At 36.3% G+C, this 13,949-nt stretch overlaps 3 protein-coding genes across 4 annotated transcripts in view; 2 read left to right on the plus strand and 1 right to left on the minus strand.

Moving 5' to 3' along the window:
* The window catches only part of CPEB3 (cytoplasmic polyadenylation element binding protein 3), a 215,464-nt gene extending 206,796 nt beyond the window's left edge, over positions 1-8,668 (plus strand). The window contains exon 10 of the mRNA XM_061171623.1: positions 8,516-8,668. Within this exon, the coding sequence (XP_061027606.1) occupies positions 8,516-8,542 (27 nt within the window). The 3' untranslated portion in view covers positions 8,543-8,668. The remainder of the gene's footprint in view (positions 1-8,515) is intronic.
* FGFBP3 (fibroblast growth factor binding protein 3) overlaps positions 1-13,949 on the plus strand; it is a 122,535-nt gene that overhangs the window by 20,800 nt on the left and 87,786 nt on the right. The window lies entirely within an intron of this gene.
* Positions 9,807-13,949, minus strand: part of BTAF1 (B-TFIID TATA-box binding protein associated factor 1) — an 83,152-nt gene continuing 79,009 nt past the window's right edge. Inside the window, exons 36-38 of one of the 2 annotated variants that reach the window (XM_061171101.1) lie at positions 12,616-12,775; positions 12,059-12,229; positions 9,807-10,568 (exon numbers count right to left, since the gene is read on the minus strand). In XM_061171101.1, coding sequence (XP_061027084.1) covers positions 10,425-10,568; positions 12,059-12,229; positions 12,616-12,775 — 475 coding nt within the window. In that variant the 3' untranslated portion in view covers positions 9,807-10,424. The remainder of the gene's footprint in view (positions 10,569-12,058; positions 12,230-12,615; positions 12,776-13,949) is intronic. The other variant, XM_061171170.1, reaches the window with a different exon arrangement.

Below are 13,949 nucleotides of genomic sequence, written 5' to 3' on the forward strand. Positions count from 1 at the left end.
TTTCTGCCTTCTCTGGATTTATCTGAGCAAATTGTTAAGATTCTATCTTCTCTCATTTCTGTTTTTTTAATTAATTAATTGATTTGGTTGCACCAGGTCTTAGTTGCAGCAGGCGGGCTCCTTAGTTGAGGCTTGCCGGCTCCTTAGTTGCGGTATGTGGACTCCTTTAGTTGCGGCAGGCGGGCTCCTTAGTTGCCACTCGCCGGCTCCTTAGTTGCGGCACGCAGGCTTCTTAGTTGTGGCATGTGAACTCTTATTGTGGCACGCATGTGAGATCTAGTTCCCTGACCAGGGATCAAACCTGGGCCCGCTGCATTGGGAGCGTGGCCTCCACTGCACCACCAGGGAAGTACCTTTTCTCTCATTTCTTAGAACTTCAATTATACTTCTTTAACAAATTATTTTTTACTAGAGGCCCTAGGGTTTGCAGTTTTCATTTACACTAATCTATGTCCACTTTCAAATAACACTATTCCATGCTTCATGGGTAGTGCAGATACCTTATAATAGAGTATTTCCAGTTCCTCCTTCTTGTCCCTTATAGCATGGCTGTCATTCATGTCACTTACATATAAGCTATAATCACCAAATATATTCTTGCTATTATTTTGAATAGTTACTATTAGATTAAGAATTTTGAAAGTAAAAGGTTTTATTTTATCTTCCTTCCTTTTCATGTTCTTCCTTTCTTTATGTAGATCTGAATTTCTGACCTATATCATTTTCCCTCTCTCTGAAGAATTTCTTTTAATACTCCATGCAAGGCGGTTGACTGGTGACAAATTCCCTCAGTTTTTATTTGTCTGAGAAAGTCTTTATTGCTCCATTTTTGAAGGATAGTTTTGCTTGATACAGAATTGTAGGTTGGTGGATTTTTTTCTTTCACTACTTTAAATATTTCAAGCCAGTCCTTTTTTGCTTGCATGATTTGTGAAGACAAGTCTGATGTAAGTTTTATCATTGTTCCTCCATAGGTAAGGTGTTTTTTTCCTCTGGCTTCTTTCAAAAATTTTTGTCTTTGATTTTCTGCAGTTTAAATATGGTATGCCTAGGTGCACATTTGGGGGGGGGCGGATTTATTCTGCTTGGTGTTTCGGAGCTTTCTGGATCTGTGTTTTGCTCTGTGACGTTAATTTTGGAAAATTCTCAGTCATTATTACTTAAATATTTCTTTTGCTCCTTTCTCTCTCTCTACTTCTGCTATTCCATTATGCATATGTTACACTGTAATTCTCTCTTAATTCTTGAATAGTGTTGTCTTTTTCATTTTTTTCTTTTCAGTTTGGGAAGTTTTTATTGACATATCTTCAAATCCACTGACTCAGTGTCAAGTCTACTGTGAGCCCATCAAAGGTATTTTTCACTTCTGTTACAGTGTTTTTGACTTTTAGCATTTCCTTTTTTAAAAAAATTGTATTGAAGTATTGTTGATTTACAATGTTGTGTTAATTTCTGCTGTACAGCAAAGTGACTAATTATACATATATATATACACATTGTTTTTCATATTCTTTTTTAAAAAAATCATTTTTTATTTATTTATTTTTGGTTGCGTCGGTTCTTAGTTGCAGCACGTGGGATCTTTCGTTGCGGTGCACAGACTCTCCGTTGAGGCATGCAGGCTTCTCTCTAGTTGTGGCGCATGAGCTCCAGAGTGCATGGGTTCCGTAGTTGCAGTGCGCAGGCTCCAGAGCACGCGGGCTCAGTAGTTGCAGTGCATGGGCTCTCTAGTTGTGGCAGGCGGGCTCCAGAGCATGTGGGGGCTTTCTAGTTGTGGTGCACAGGCTCAGTAGTTGCGGTGCACGGGCTTAGTTGCCTCATGGATTGTGGGATCTTAGCTCCTCAACCAGGGATCGAACCTGCATCCCCTGCATTGGAAGGTGGATTCTTAACCACTGGACCACCAGGGAAGTCTCTCATATTCTTTTCTATTATGGTTTATCACAGGATATTGAATATAGTTCCCTGTGCTATACAGTAGGACCTTGTTGTTTATCCATTCTATATGTAATAGTTTGCATCTACTAATCCCAAACTCCCACTCCATGCCTCCCCTACCCCGCCCTTTGCAACCACAGTTCTGTTCTCTATGTCTGTGAGTCTGTTTCTGTTTTGTAAATAAGTTCATTTGTGTCATATTTTAGATTACACATATAAGTGATATCATATGGCATTTGGCTTTTTTTTCTGACTTCATTTAGTATGATAATCTCTTGGTCCATCCATGTTGCTGCAAATGGCATTATTTCTTTCCTTTTTATGGATGAGTAGTATTCCATTGTCTATATGTACCACATTTTCTTTATCCATTCATCTGTCAGTGGACATTTAGATTGTTTCCATGTCTTGGCTATTGTAAATAGTGCTGCTGTGAACATAGGGATGCGTGTATCTTTTTGAATTATAGTTTTGTCTGGATATATGCCCAGGAATGGGATTGCTGGATCATATGGCAACTCTATTTTTCATTGTTTGAGGAACCTCCACACTGTTTTCCATAGTGACTGCAGCAATTTACATTCCCACCAACGTGTAAGGGGGTTTCCTTTTCTCCACACGCTCTCCAGCATTTATTATTTGTAGACTTTTTAATGATGGCCCTTCTGACTGGTGTGAGGTGGTATCTTACTGTAGTTTTGATTTACATTTCTTTAATAGTTAGCAATGTTGATCATCTTTTCATGTGCCTTTTGGCCATCTGTATGTCTTCTTTAGAGAAATGTCTATTTAGGTCTTCTGCCCATTTTTCGATTGGGTTGTTTTTGTTGTTGAGTTGTATGAACTGTTTGTATATTTTGGAAATAAGCCCTTGTTGGTCGCATATTTACAAATATTTTCTCCCAGTCCATAGGTTGTCTTTTCATTTTGCTTATGGTTGTTTTTGCTGTACAAAGACTTGTAAGTTTTATTAGGTTCCATGTGTTTATTTTTGCTTTTATTTCTATTGCTTTGGGAGACTGACCTAAGAAAACATTGGTATAATTTACGTCAGATAATATTTTGCCTATGTTCTCTTCTAAGAGTTTTATGGTGTCATGTCTTATGTTTAAGTCTTTAAGCCATTTTGAGTTTATTTTTGTGTATGGTGTGATGGTGTGGTCTAATGTCATTGATTTTCATGTGGCTGTCCAACTTTCCCAATACCACTTGCTGAAGAGACTGTCTTGTCTTCATTGTATATTCTTGCCTCCTTTGTCGAAGATTAATTGATCATAGGTGTGTGGCTTTATTTCTGGGCTCTCTATTCTGTTCCATTGATTCATATATCTGTTTTTGTGCCAATACCACACTGTTTGATTACTGTAGCTTTGTAGTATCGTCTGAAGTCTGGGAGGGTTATGCCTCCTGCTTTGTTGTTTTTCCTCAGGATTACTTTGGCAATCCTGGGTCTTTTATGTTCCATATAAATTTTAGGATTATTTGTTTTAGTTCTGTGAAAAATGTCATGGATAATTTGATAGGAATCTCATTAAATATGTAGATTGCTTTGGGTAGTATGGCTATTAAATTTCTAATATGATAATTCCAAAGTCTGGTAATGATGCTTGCTTTGTCTCTTCAGATTGTGTCTTTTCTTGCCCTAGCTTGTTTGTAATTTTTTGTTGAAAGCTGGGCATGACATATTGGGAAATAGGTAAATAGGCCTTTAGTGTGAGATTTTATGTCTATTTTGCTGTGAGTTAGGCTCTATTTAATGTTGCTGTAATTGTAGGTGTGGGGGCTTCAGTTTCCCCTAGTGTCCTTGTTTTTGTCTCCCCTCTTTCCTTTGGCTTTCCCTAGAAACTCTTTTTAAAAAAAAATTCTTGAGATATAATTCATATACAATTTACCCATTTTCAGTGTACAATTCAGTGGTTTTTGATATATTCACTGATATATGCAACCATCACCACAATTAATTTTAGAACATTTTCATCACTTCACAAAGAAATCTGAACCCTTTCCCTATCACCCACCTATATACCACACTCCGAGCCTTAAGTAATCACTAATTTTCTTTCTGTCTCTATATGGTTCTCCATTCTGGATGTTTCATATGAATGTAATCATACACTACGTGGTCTTCTGTGACTAAGTGCTTACAGTTAGCAAAATGTTTTCAAGGTTCATCCATACTGTAGCATACATCAGTACTTTATTCATTTTTATGGCCAAATAGCTATTTGTCAAATATATCCATTTGTCAGTTAATGGACATTTGGGTGGTTTGCGTCCTTTGTCTGTTATGAATAAAGCTGCTATAAACATTTGTGTACAAGTTTTTGTGTGAACATATTTCATTACACTCAGGTAAATAACTCAGAATGGGATTGGTGGGTCATCTGGTAAGCGTATGCTTAACTTTTTAAGAAACAGCCAAACTGTTTTCCAAAGTGGCCATACCACTTTGCTCTGCATCTTCATCAGCAGTTCATATTGTCAGTTTTTAAAATTTTGAATTATTTTCATAGGTGTGTAATTGTAGTAGGTATACCACTACACACTATTGGAAAAGATGTTGAACATTTTGAACATCTTTTCATGTGCTTATTTGTCTTTCATATATCTTATTTGGTGATGTATCTGTTCAAATCTTTTGCTTGTTTTTAAATTGGGTTGCTTACTGAGTTTTAGAAGTTCTTTATGTATTCTTGATATGTTCAAGATATAAGCCTTTTATCAGATATGTGATTTGGAAATATTTTCTCTCATGCTGTGGCTCTTCATTCTTTCTAGTGTCTTTCAAATAGTGGAAGTTCTTAATTTTTTCCAAAGTACAACTTACATTTTTTCTTCTATGGATCATGCTTATAGTATAATTTCTAAGAAATCTTTGCCCAACCCAACATCACAAAAATTTTCTCTGATGTTTTCTGTTTCTATAGAAGTTAAACAGCTTTAGGTTTATCATGTATGTCCATGGTTAACTTTGAATTAAATTTTGCATAAGATATAAGGTATGTTTGGAGTTGTGGGTTATTATTTTTGTTTTTTAGTGTATGGACACACACTTTTTGAAAAGATTATCTTCTCCATTGAGTTGCCTTAGCACCTTTGTAGAAAATCAATTGACTTTTTAAGTGTCAGTATATTTGTAGGCAATGTGTTCTGTTTCATTAATCTGTCTTTATGCCAGTACTACACTCTCTTGACTACTATACATTTATAGTAAGCTTTAAATCTGGCAGTGTAAGTCTTACAACTGTTTCCTTTTTCGTAGTTGTCTTTGATTACTATGGTTCCTTTGCCTTTCCATATAAATTTTAGCATCAGTTTGATATGTACAAAATGTCCTCCTGGAAATTGATTGGAATTGCTTTGTGTCTATAGATCTGTATGGAGAGAACTGAAATCTTAACAATTTTGAGTTTTGAATCCATGAACATAATATGTATCTCTATTTTTTATATCTTTTTGATTTCCTTCATCAGCATTTTTGTAGTTTTCAGCACACAAACCTTTTTACATGTTTTCTAAGACTTATTTTATGGATTTTGGTGCTATTATAAAAAGTATGTTTAAATATTTCAGTTTCCAATTTTTTATTGCCAAGTATAAAAATACATTTGACTTTTTGTATATTGTCTTTGTATCCCGAGAACTTTCTAAACTCAATTCTGGTAGCTTTTTTGTAGATTCTTTGGAATTTTCTACATAGACAATCATTGTAAGTCAAAAGTTTTGTCTCTTATTTTCTGATGTGTGTGCTTTCCTTTTATTGCCATATTGCACAAGGAAGGACCTCAAGTATATCTTTGATCTATCTTTATGCCAATACTACACTCTCCTGAATAGGAGTGGAGAAAGTGGACACTGTATTTGTGATTTTAATTTCTTAAAATTTGCCAGGACTTGCATTATGGCTCAGCATATGGTCAGTTTTGGTGAATGTTCCACACAAGCTTCCAAAGAATGTATTCTGGAGTTGTTGGGTATATCTAGGTATGTCAATTAAGTCACATTTGTTAACCATATTATTCAAACTGTCTATATCCTGTTGCTTTTTTTTTTTTGGCCTGCTTGTTCTACTGAAAGAGGTGAGTTAAAATCTCTAACTATGACCTTGGACCTGTCCATTTCCTTTTATGTGGTTGTCTATTTTTCCTTTATGGATTTTGAGGTGTGTATCAGTTTGGAGCTGTTATAACTTCCTGGTTAACTGAAATCACATTATCATTATGAGATACCCCTCTTTATTGTAAGTAATATTTTTTGCCTTGCGGTCTACTTCTTCTGAAATTAATGTAACCATATCAGCTGTTGGCTAAGGTATCCTTCCTCCTCACTGGTCTTTAAGCTTCTCCCATTGTGTTTGGTACAGAGTAGGAAGTGATCAATAAGTGTTGTGCATGTGACTGTCACTCAGTTTTTTGTTTCAAATGTGAAGTAACCATATATGTGATTTGTTTGTAAACAGTGTTTCATTTTTACCTGTTTTTAGTCTTTATATAGACTGAAACTATACATATTTTATTATTTTTTTCACTCAACTTCGTTTTTGAGATTTATCCATGTTTTACTATAGTCATTGATTTTTCACTGCTGTATAGTACTTCACTATATAAATAACACCACAGGAGATCTCATTCAGTCCCATACATTCCTTAAAAATACTATCAAATTTATATCTCTAGTCTTGACCTTTCCTTTGAGCTCTAGATTCAACATCTCTCCTTTGATATAACAAGGATCTCAATTTAATGACCAAAAGACAATTCTTGATTTCATACTCTCCCCCTTCCCAATCTGTTCCTTTTTCAGTATTCCATATCTCCCCATGACACCATTCACCAAGCTGTACAAGAACCAAAATCGAGATGGAAACATTTGGTTTTACATTGAGGCATTAGCAGGGGGACAGACTGACTTGACTGGGGTAAATATGGTGGGATATGATGAAAGTGAGAGAGATGGGCAGGGGCCAGAACATGTAGGGCTTGTATACCATGGTAAGGAGTTCAGATTCAGTATGAGTGTTATAGGAAGTCATGGGAGGCTTGGCAAGCAGGAAGACCAGTTAGAATACAGTAGTCCTGAAGAGTTAAGATGATGGTGGGAACTATAGCAGTAATAGTAGAGATGGAGAATGGTGAACAGACTTGGAATATATTTTGGAGCCAGAGATGGTAGAACTTGCTGATAGACTGGATGCAGGGGTGTGTAATAATCAGAGTTAAGTCAAAGACGACTTCGTCTCTTTTCCCATATCCCATTCCTTCTGGACCCTCCTATGAACTGTATTATTAGGTGCTCTCATTCCATCTCCCATGATTTTTGCCTGCCCTTTCATAGTTTCTATCAATCCATCTCTGTATCCCATCATAGATGATTTTATAAGATCAGTCTCCCAATTCACATTCTCTCTTCACCTGTGTCTAATCTGCATTGATGACTATCAAGTTTTCAATTCCAGTGACTTTTTTTCATTTATGAATGTTTCAAATTTGCCTTTTAAATAATGTTTTCCTTATTTTCATATCTAATCATTATTTTATGGTCTTTCGGATTATTCTATTTGCAGTTTTTATTCTATTTTTTAAAATAACTATTTTGTGAAGATTTATTTATTTAATTTTTGGCTGCACTGGGTCTTAGTTGCAGCATGCAGGATCTTCACTGAGGCATGCGGGATCTTTCGTCGTGGCACGTGGGCTTTTTGTTGCGGCACGCGGGCTTCTCTCTAGTTGTGGCGTGCAGGCTCCAGGGCACGTGGGCTCTGTAGTTGTGGCTCGTGGGTTCCAGAGCACGTGGGCTCTAGTTTGCGGCACGCAGGCTCTCTAGTTGTGGTGCGCGAGCTCAGTAGCTGTGGCGCGGGCTTAGTTTCCCCATGGCATGTAGGATCTTAGTTCCCTGATCAGGGATCAAACCCTCGTCCCCTGCATTGTAAGGGGGTTTCTTTACCACTGGACCACCAGGGAAGTCCCTATTTGCAGTTTTTAAATAACGAATTTTCCTATTTGCATCTGCTGACTCTTCCTCCTGGCAGTTTATTGCCTCCTGTAGATTGTGTGTGAGTTTAATCTTAGAAGCTTTCCCCTGTGGTAATCCTAAGGGACCCTATCTGAGACTGTTCCTATAGGGCAGTTTTGTTTGCTTCTGCTAGGGTCCCAGAGTTGATTTGTTATTTTCTTAATTTGTGGTTCTTATAGCTATACACTTAAAATAACCCAACCTTACTTACCTTTGGTACAGGTATTCTGGGATTCTGATTTCTCATAGATGACTTTGTGATTCTGGGCTCTTGGACAGTTCTACTAGTCCTGTTTCAATATACATGAACTCTTTGTGGCTTTATGGAGAGGATTAAGTTATAGCTCCACTTTCTCCTGTGAGCCTGAAACCATGGCTGTTGTCCCTACACAGATAATAGGATCTCAGCCCCTATATTCTTCAACAGAACTTCACTGGTTTGAGGGAATTTACTAGAGACTGGTGGGAACTCTTTAAGCAGGAGGCAGTTTTTGATGTCTGACACTGATTTGTGTGACTAGCAAATATTTTGTTACTTGATACAACTCACGTTTTTGCTTTGTAGATTCACACTGAGTACTCTGGCACTTGATAACAGATGTTCCTGCAATCAATTTCACTTAGATTCCACTGATGCCAGCATGTATTCTGGGAAATTGGGAGGTCTATCTTTAATCGGGAGGTATCAGATTGTACTGGGATTAAATATTTGGAACAGATATGTGATGCAATGCTGTTACCTCTCTGTAATTTCTATTATGCTCTTATAGTCCCCCCACTTTTGTCTCTGAGTGGTCACATTCCCAAACAGCTTCACTGTGCTATGTACAATGGATATTCTATATAAAGTCAAGAATTTCCTTTTTTGTCTTCCACCAAATTTGACTATAAATCCTAAATAATGAAAAAATAACCATTAGTAAGAAAAAAGATCTTGAGCTTTTTTAGAACATATCTCAACTAATGATCTTTTGCTTTTTCTAGTGATCATTTCCTACAAATAACACACAGTTGCACATATTTTTACAGTTAAATCTTTTTTTTATTCTCTTGTGGAATGCTATGTTTAATGTTACAGTATGGTTGTCAAAGCTACTGAAATGTGACACATCCATGTCTAAATGCTGCAGAACAGTAAAACTTTATTTTAACAAAAAGTTATTTTACAGCTGAGGTCTGATGGTTTTGAAACCAATGCCTATGTGTATGGCCAGCCACAAACCTGGGGGATGTTTATTTCCTGTACATGTATATACAAATATATCCCATACATATATATGCACACAGGCATGTATTAATTTATGTGTGAAATATATAAAATTATATACATACACATACATGCATATCTATATACATATACCCACCCTCACTATTGAGCTCACTTTTCTAACACTAATCAGCTTCATGCCCAATTATTGCTGCCCAGTATAACTACATGATTTTAGTGCCAATACCAAGCACCCTTTTGGATGCAGGATAGGTACATCTGTGCATATAGATATGTGTATTTATGTATGTTTGTGTGTATAAAGGAATCATTTCTCCCTTTTATGCTTCAGTCATGCATTACTACAATAAACAGTCTTTTCACCATAGGTTCTGAAATTCTAAACAGTGTAAAATCTACTTCTGGAAAACTGTATAGGTTCATAGTTACAAAAAATATATATTTTATATATATATGTGTGTATATATATATATATATATACACACACACATATACATATGATTGAAACCTATTGAGTTAGATATGTTCTCAGAATCTGGCTATATCCTAGCCCTTAGATAAATTAAAAGAACACCCTCTTAATAGGATGTTATGATAGCCTTAAATAGAACATTACCTGTATTTAGAATAGTTGATATATTTTAAAAGTTGACAAAATGATGTTAAAGATTTGAACAACACTATGCCTTTGCATTAAATATATAAAGGTTTCCACCAAAAGCTTGGTTCAATTCATTGTCTAAGATTTTCATGTTCCAAGAGTAACCAGTATTGTAGTCATTATTCTTAAAATTATGGCTCATTAAAGGCTTTTATACAAAAAAAGCCCTAGTTTTAATCATTTATAAAAACAAGTTCTCTTTAAAAGGAAAAATGTACATGAACACTAAAGTACTCATGGATATTATCCTGTACAAAGTGACTACTATGTAAAGACAGGAGGCTTGTTCCCAGTAGGAACACCTCATGGTAGCACATGTAAACCTGGCTTGGTTCCTCTGCTCTGCAGCTAGTCAGCATGTAAAATTTAAACCATTTCACATTAACATTTAAATTTAATACAGTGCAAATGTTTGAGAATAACTAACTTGTTCCCCCCAGTGAAACAAGAACCAGCGTTATGCTGAATATTCTTCAGATCTATTTACACATTGAGCTAAAAAGTTCACCATAAACTTTGAAATTTGCTGAATATCAGCAGAAATGTTACTGAACTAGCAGCAATTGCATTTACAATATTTGAGAGTTATTTGAGAGAATGCATGAAATTTTCCAGGCTGTACTCTGAATCGTATTGCTCTTGATCCCAAAGATCGCTCAGGTTTTCAAGAACGGATTTCATACTTGCTTTTCCAGAAGTAGAGGTGTCAGCTTTTTCTCCTTTGCCATCCTTAAGAAAATTTGGCAGAAAGATAAAATGAAAGATGTATTTCAGAAATTTTATTTTCCTTTAAAATATCATACTTGTTTCTAACATTGCACTTTTTCAACAGAGTTAAACACTTCAAAATATGGGGAAGTTCGTGAACTCATAAGATAGCCTATTCTATTTTCCCACAGGCCTAATAATTTATCATTTTACGCTTTTTACTTGAGAAGAATTTTAAGAACACTGCAAAGAACTCACTGTTAACTGTGTCACATTGGCTTTGTCATTCTTCTCCCCTGTGTGTGTATATATATATATACCTGTGTATATGTTTGTTAGTATGTTAGTATTAGATATATAGTTAAATTATCAGCCTTTCCCAAAACCATTTGAGAGTAAGTTGTACATAATTATGCCCCTTTATCCCAAGAACAAGGACATTCTCTTACATAACCAAAGTACAAAGATCAAATTAAGGAAATTTAATATTGGTATATTAAGATGATCTCATATGTAGTCCATATTCAAATTTTGCCAATAAGATCCGTTATGGCAGTAGTTCTTGCTTCCTTGGAACACCCCTTGAGCCCAGTTTCTGCTCGCTGAAAGTCACCCATAAGAATATTGTTTCAAACAGAATAAAATACATTTGAAGCAATCCATGTTTCTTTGAGCCTTTTTTCTGGGTTACACAGATCTTGTTCTTTCAACCTCCCTTACGTGACATGATTGAAGAACCTTTCTCCATTCTGGCCATCTTTTGGGGATTCACTGATTTGTTACTGTTTAAAATGCAGCACCCAGAACCAGACAGTATTCTAAAAGTGTGGCTTAACACACACAGAGTAGAGTGGAACTACTTTCTCTCACATTTGGACACTGTAATTCTGTTATTACAGCTAGTTTAATTGCATTATATAAGGCCATTTCTCACCCTAATTTATACTGAGTGTACAGTTGATTTTCTAAACCTACACAGGACTTTAAATCCAACCCTATTAGTTTTACATTATTAGACCAACCAGTATTTCCAGCTGGTGCATCCTTTGATAATGGATTGTTATCTGATATATTAGTTCCATCATCCACAATAACAACAATAGCTACTATTTATTATCTTCACAACTCTATAGTAATATAGGCATTGTTATCCTGCCAAGGCTGAAGATGCTCAGAGAAGTTAATTTGCCTAAGGTCACCAGTTAATAGGAGGCAGGGCAAGAAACGCAGACCCACGTCTAGCTGACTCCAGAAACAGCTGTCCTTTAGCAGGTAGGGACTAAGGAAAGAAAATCTGGGGAAGACACTGGAGACATCAATCAAAAGTCAGACCTTCAAACATCCCCTAGTATCCTGGAGAGTTTTATCTGGACATCAAAAATTCCCACAAAGGGTTGTCTAGGTGATACTAAAGTGAATGACTTTTGCTCCTCCTTTTAATACTTCTACCAAGCAGTTCCAGGAAGTCTGTGAACACATTAAAAATACAACAAATTGTATAAGTTCTTTACCTTATCAAGAGTAAACAGATCAAGGAGTTGATCTGTCCCCATACTCTGCAAACTAGAATTCTCTTGGCTAATAACAGTATTTGCTATGTTCATCTTGAATTTCTGCAAACCCATTATTTTCTCTTCCAACGTTCCTCTGGTTATCAATCGGTACACATTAACCACACGTTTCTGAATGAGAAAAAGAAGTTAAGCAACTGTAGCATGAATAAATGGGTAAGTTTTGAGATTTACTAAGTCAGAGGGCTTGCATACTTGTACTAAGAACTTAACTACTATTGAATTAGGATTGGGTTTTCTTTATTTATCTGTGCCCATGACCTTAAAATGTTTGCAGACGATCACAGAATATTAGGAATGGACAGTTTCCCAGGTTTTCTTAGCCCAAGCACCTCATTTAATGCATGAGGAAATGGTGCCACAAAATTAAGTGACTTGCCTAACGTCACAACACTTACTAACATAAGAGCAGGAACTTAAACCAAGGCTTCCTGTCTTTTGGGGGGAGTGATTTTTCCCAGTGCACAAGTTAACACCTGTGCGTGCTGACTTTTTACCTGCCCAATGCGATGGGCCCGGTCCATAGCTTGTAGATCGCGCATGGGATTCCAGTCATGCTCCACAAATACCACTGTGTCAGCGCCTGTTAAGTTAAGCCCCAGGCCACCAACGTGAGTTGTAAGTAAGAGAACATCTATGGATGGATCATTGTTAAACCTAAAAACATAGATATTAAAAAATAAAATTAGTACATTTCTTCCTAAAGTTCCAGTAACAGAAACTGAACTGTTTAATAAAAATTAAAGAGCACAAATGAGAACACTGCTTTATAATCCACGACACAGACGTTTCTGTGACCACCTGAGTTCAGACTATCTTCTTTTAATATACATAACATCTTTAGTAGTAGAAAGAAGGTATTCTAGAACATGTCAGAAATTTCATACCTAGCAATTAAGTCCAATTGCAAAATGGATGCAAAAATGGAACACTAATTATAATTAAGACAAAACCCAACTATGAACCTTTAACATATGGAGACAGAAGAGCGTAGAGAAAGGTTAGATCAGTCAGGGAAGGTAGAAGATTAGCGTGCTGAGGGTTGCTAAAATTGTACTAGTCCTAGAAGATATTGACAAAGGACATCTGGTAGCTTCTAGGAAAAAGAAATACTAACGTTACTAAGCTACCATTACTCACTCTGAGTCAAGCAATGGGCTTTGTACTACTTTATATGCTTTATGTTATTTAATTGTTACAACAGCTCTATAAGATATGATTATTGTTGAGAGACTCTCAGGCTGTGTGGATAATAAACAGGCCCAAGAGAACACGGCCTCAGTGGTACAGTCAGGAGTCAAACCTGGGTTCAAAGTCCCTTCGTGGGTCTCTAACTTTTTTTGTGCCTAAAAATCTCTTAGGGATGCTTGTTAAAAATGCTCACTCTTGAAGTCAGCAGGCCTGGGACATAACCTAGGAATATGCATTTTTAAAAATGAACCCCTGAGATTTCCAAAGCAGAGGGAGCAGACCACACGTAAGAAACACTGCACTCAGTGATTCTGCTTCCAAGCTGGGCCAGCTTCCAACTTGTTTTCAGCAGAGACAGAGGGATCGGGATAAAGAGCTTAGTTAAGCCATTTGTTTGCTTCCTCCTGCCCCAATCCCCAAAAACAGATGAGGGGAAAGTAGTTATCTCTGTTTTTTGTTGATGCCTTAAATTTCTTTCATGCCCTTAGGAGTGCTTTCCTAATACAGTCACACTTTTTTCCCCCTAACTAAACAAACTATTCAATTATATTTCTGCAGTTCTGTATTGTAAAAAGGTAAAGATTTAGTTGGGTTGAAATATACAACAAAAAAACACATTTGCAAATATCTAGCCAAAGAA

This window comes from Eubalaena glacialis, chromosome 1 (genome assembly GCF_028564815.1).
Source record: "Eubalaena glacialis isolate mEubGla1 chromosome 1, mEubGla1.1.hap2.+ XY, whole genome shotgun sequence".
NCBI lineage: Eukaryota > Metazoa > Chordata > Mammalia > Artiodactyla > Balaenidae > Eubalaena > Eubalaena glacialis.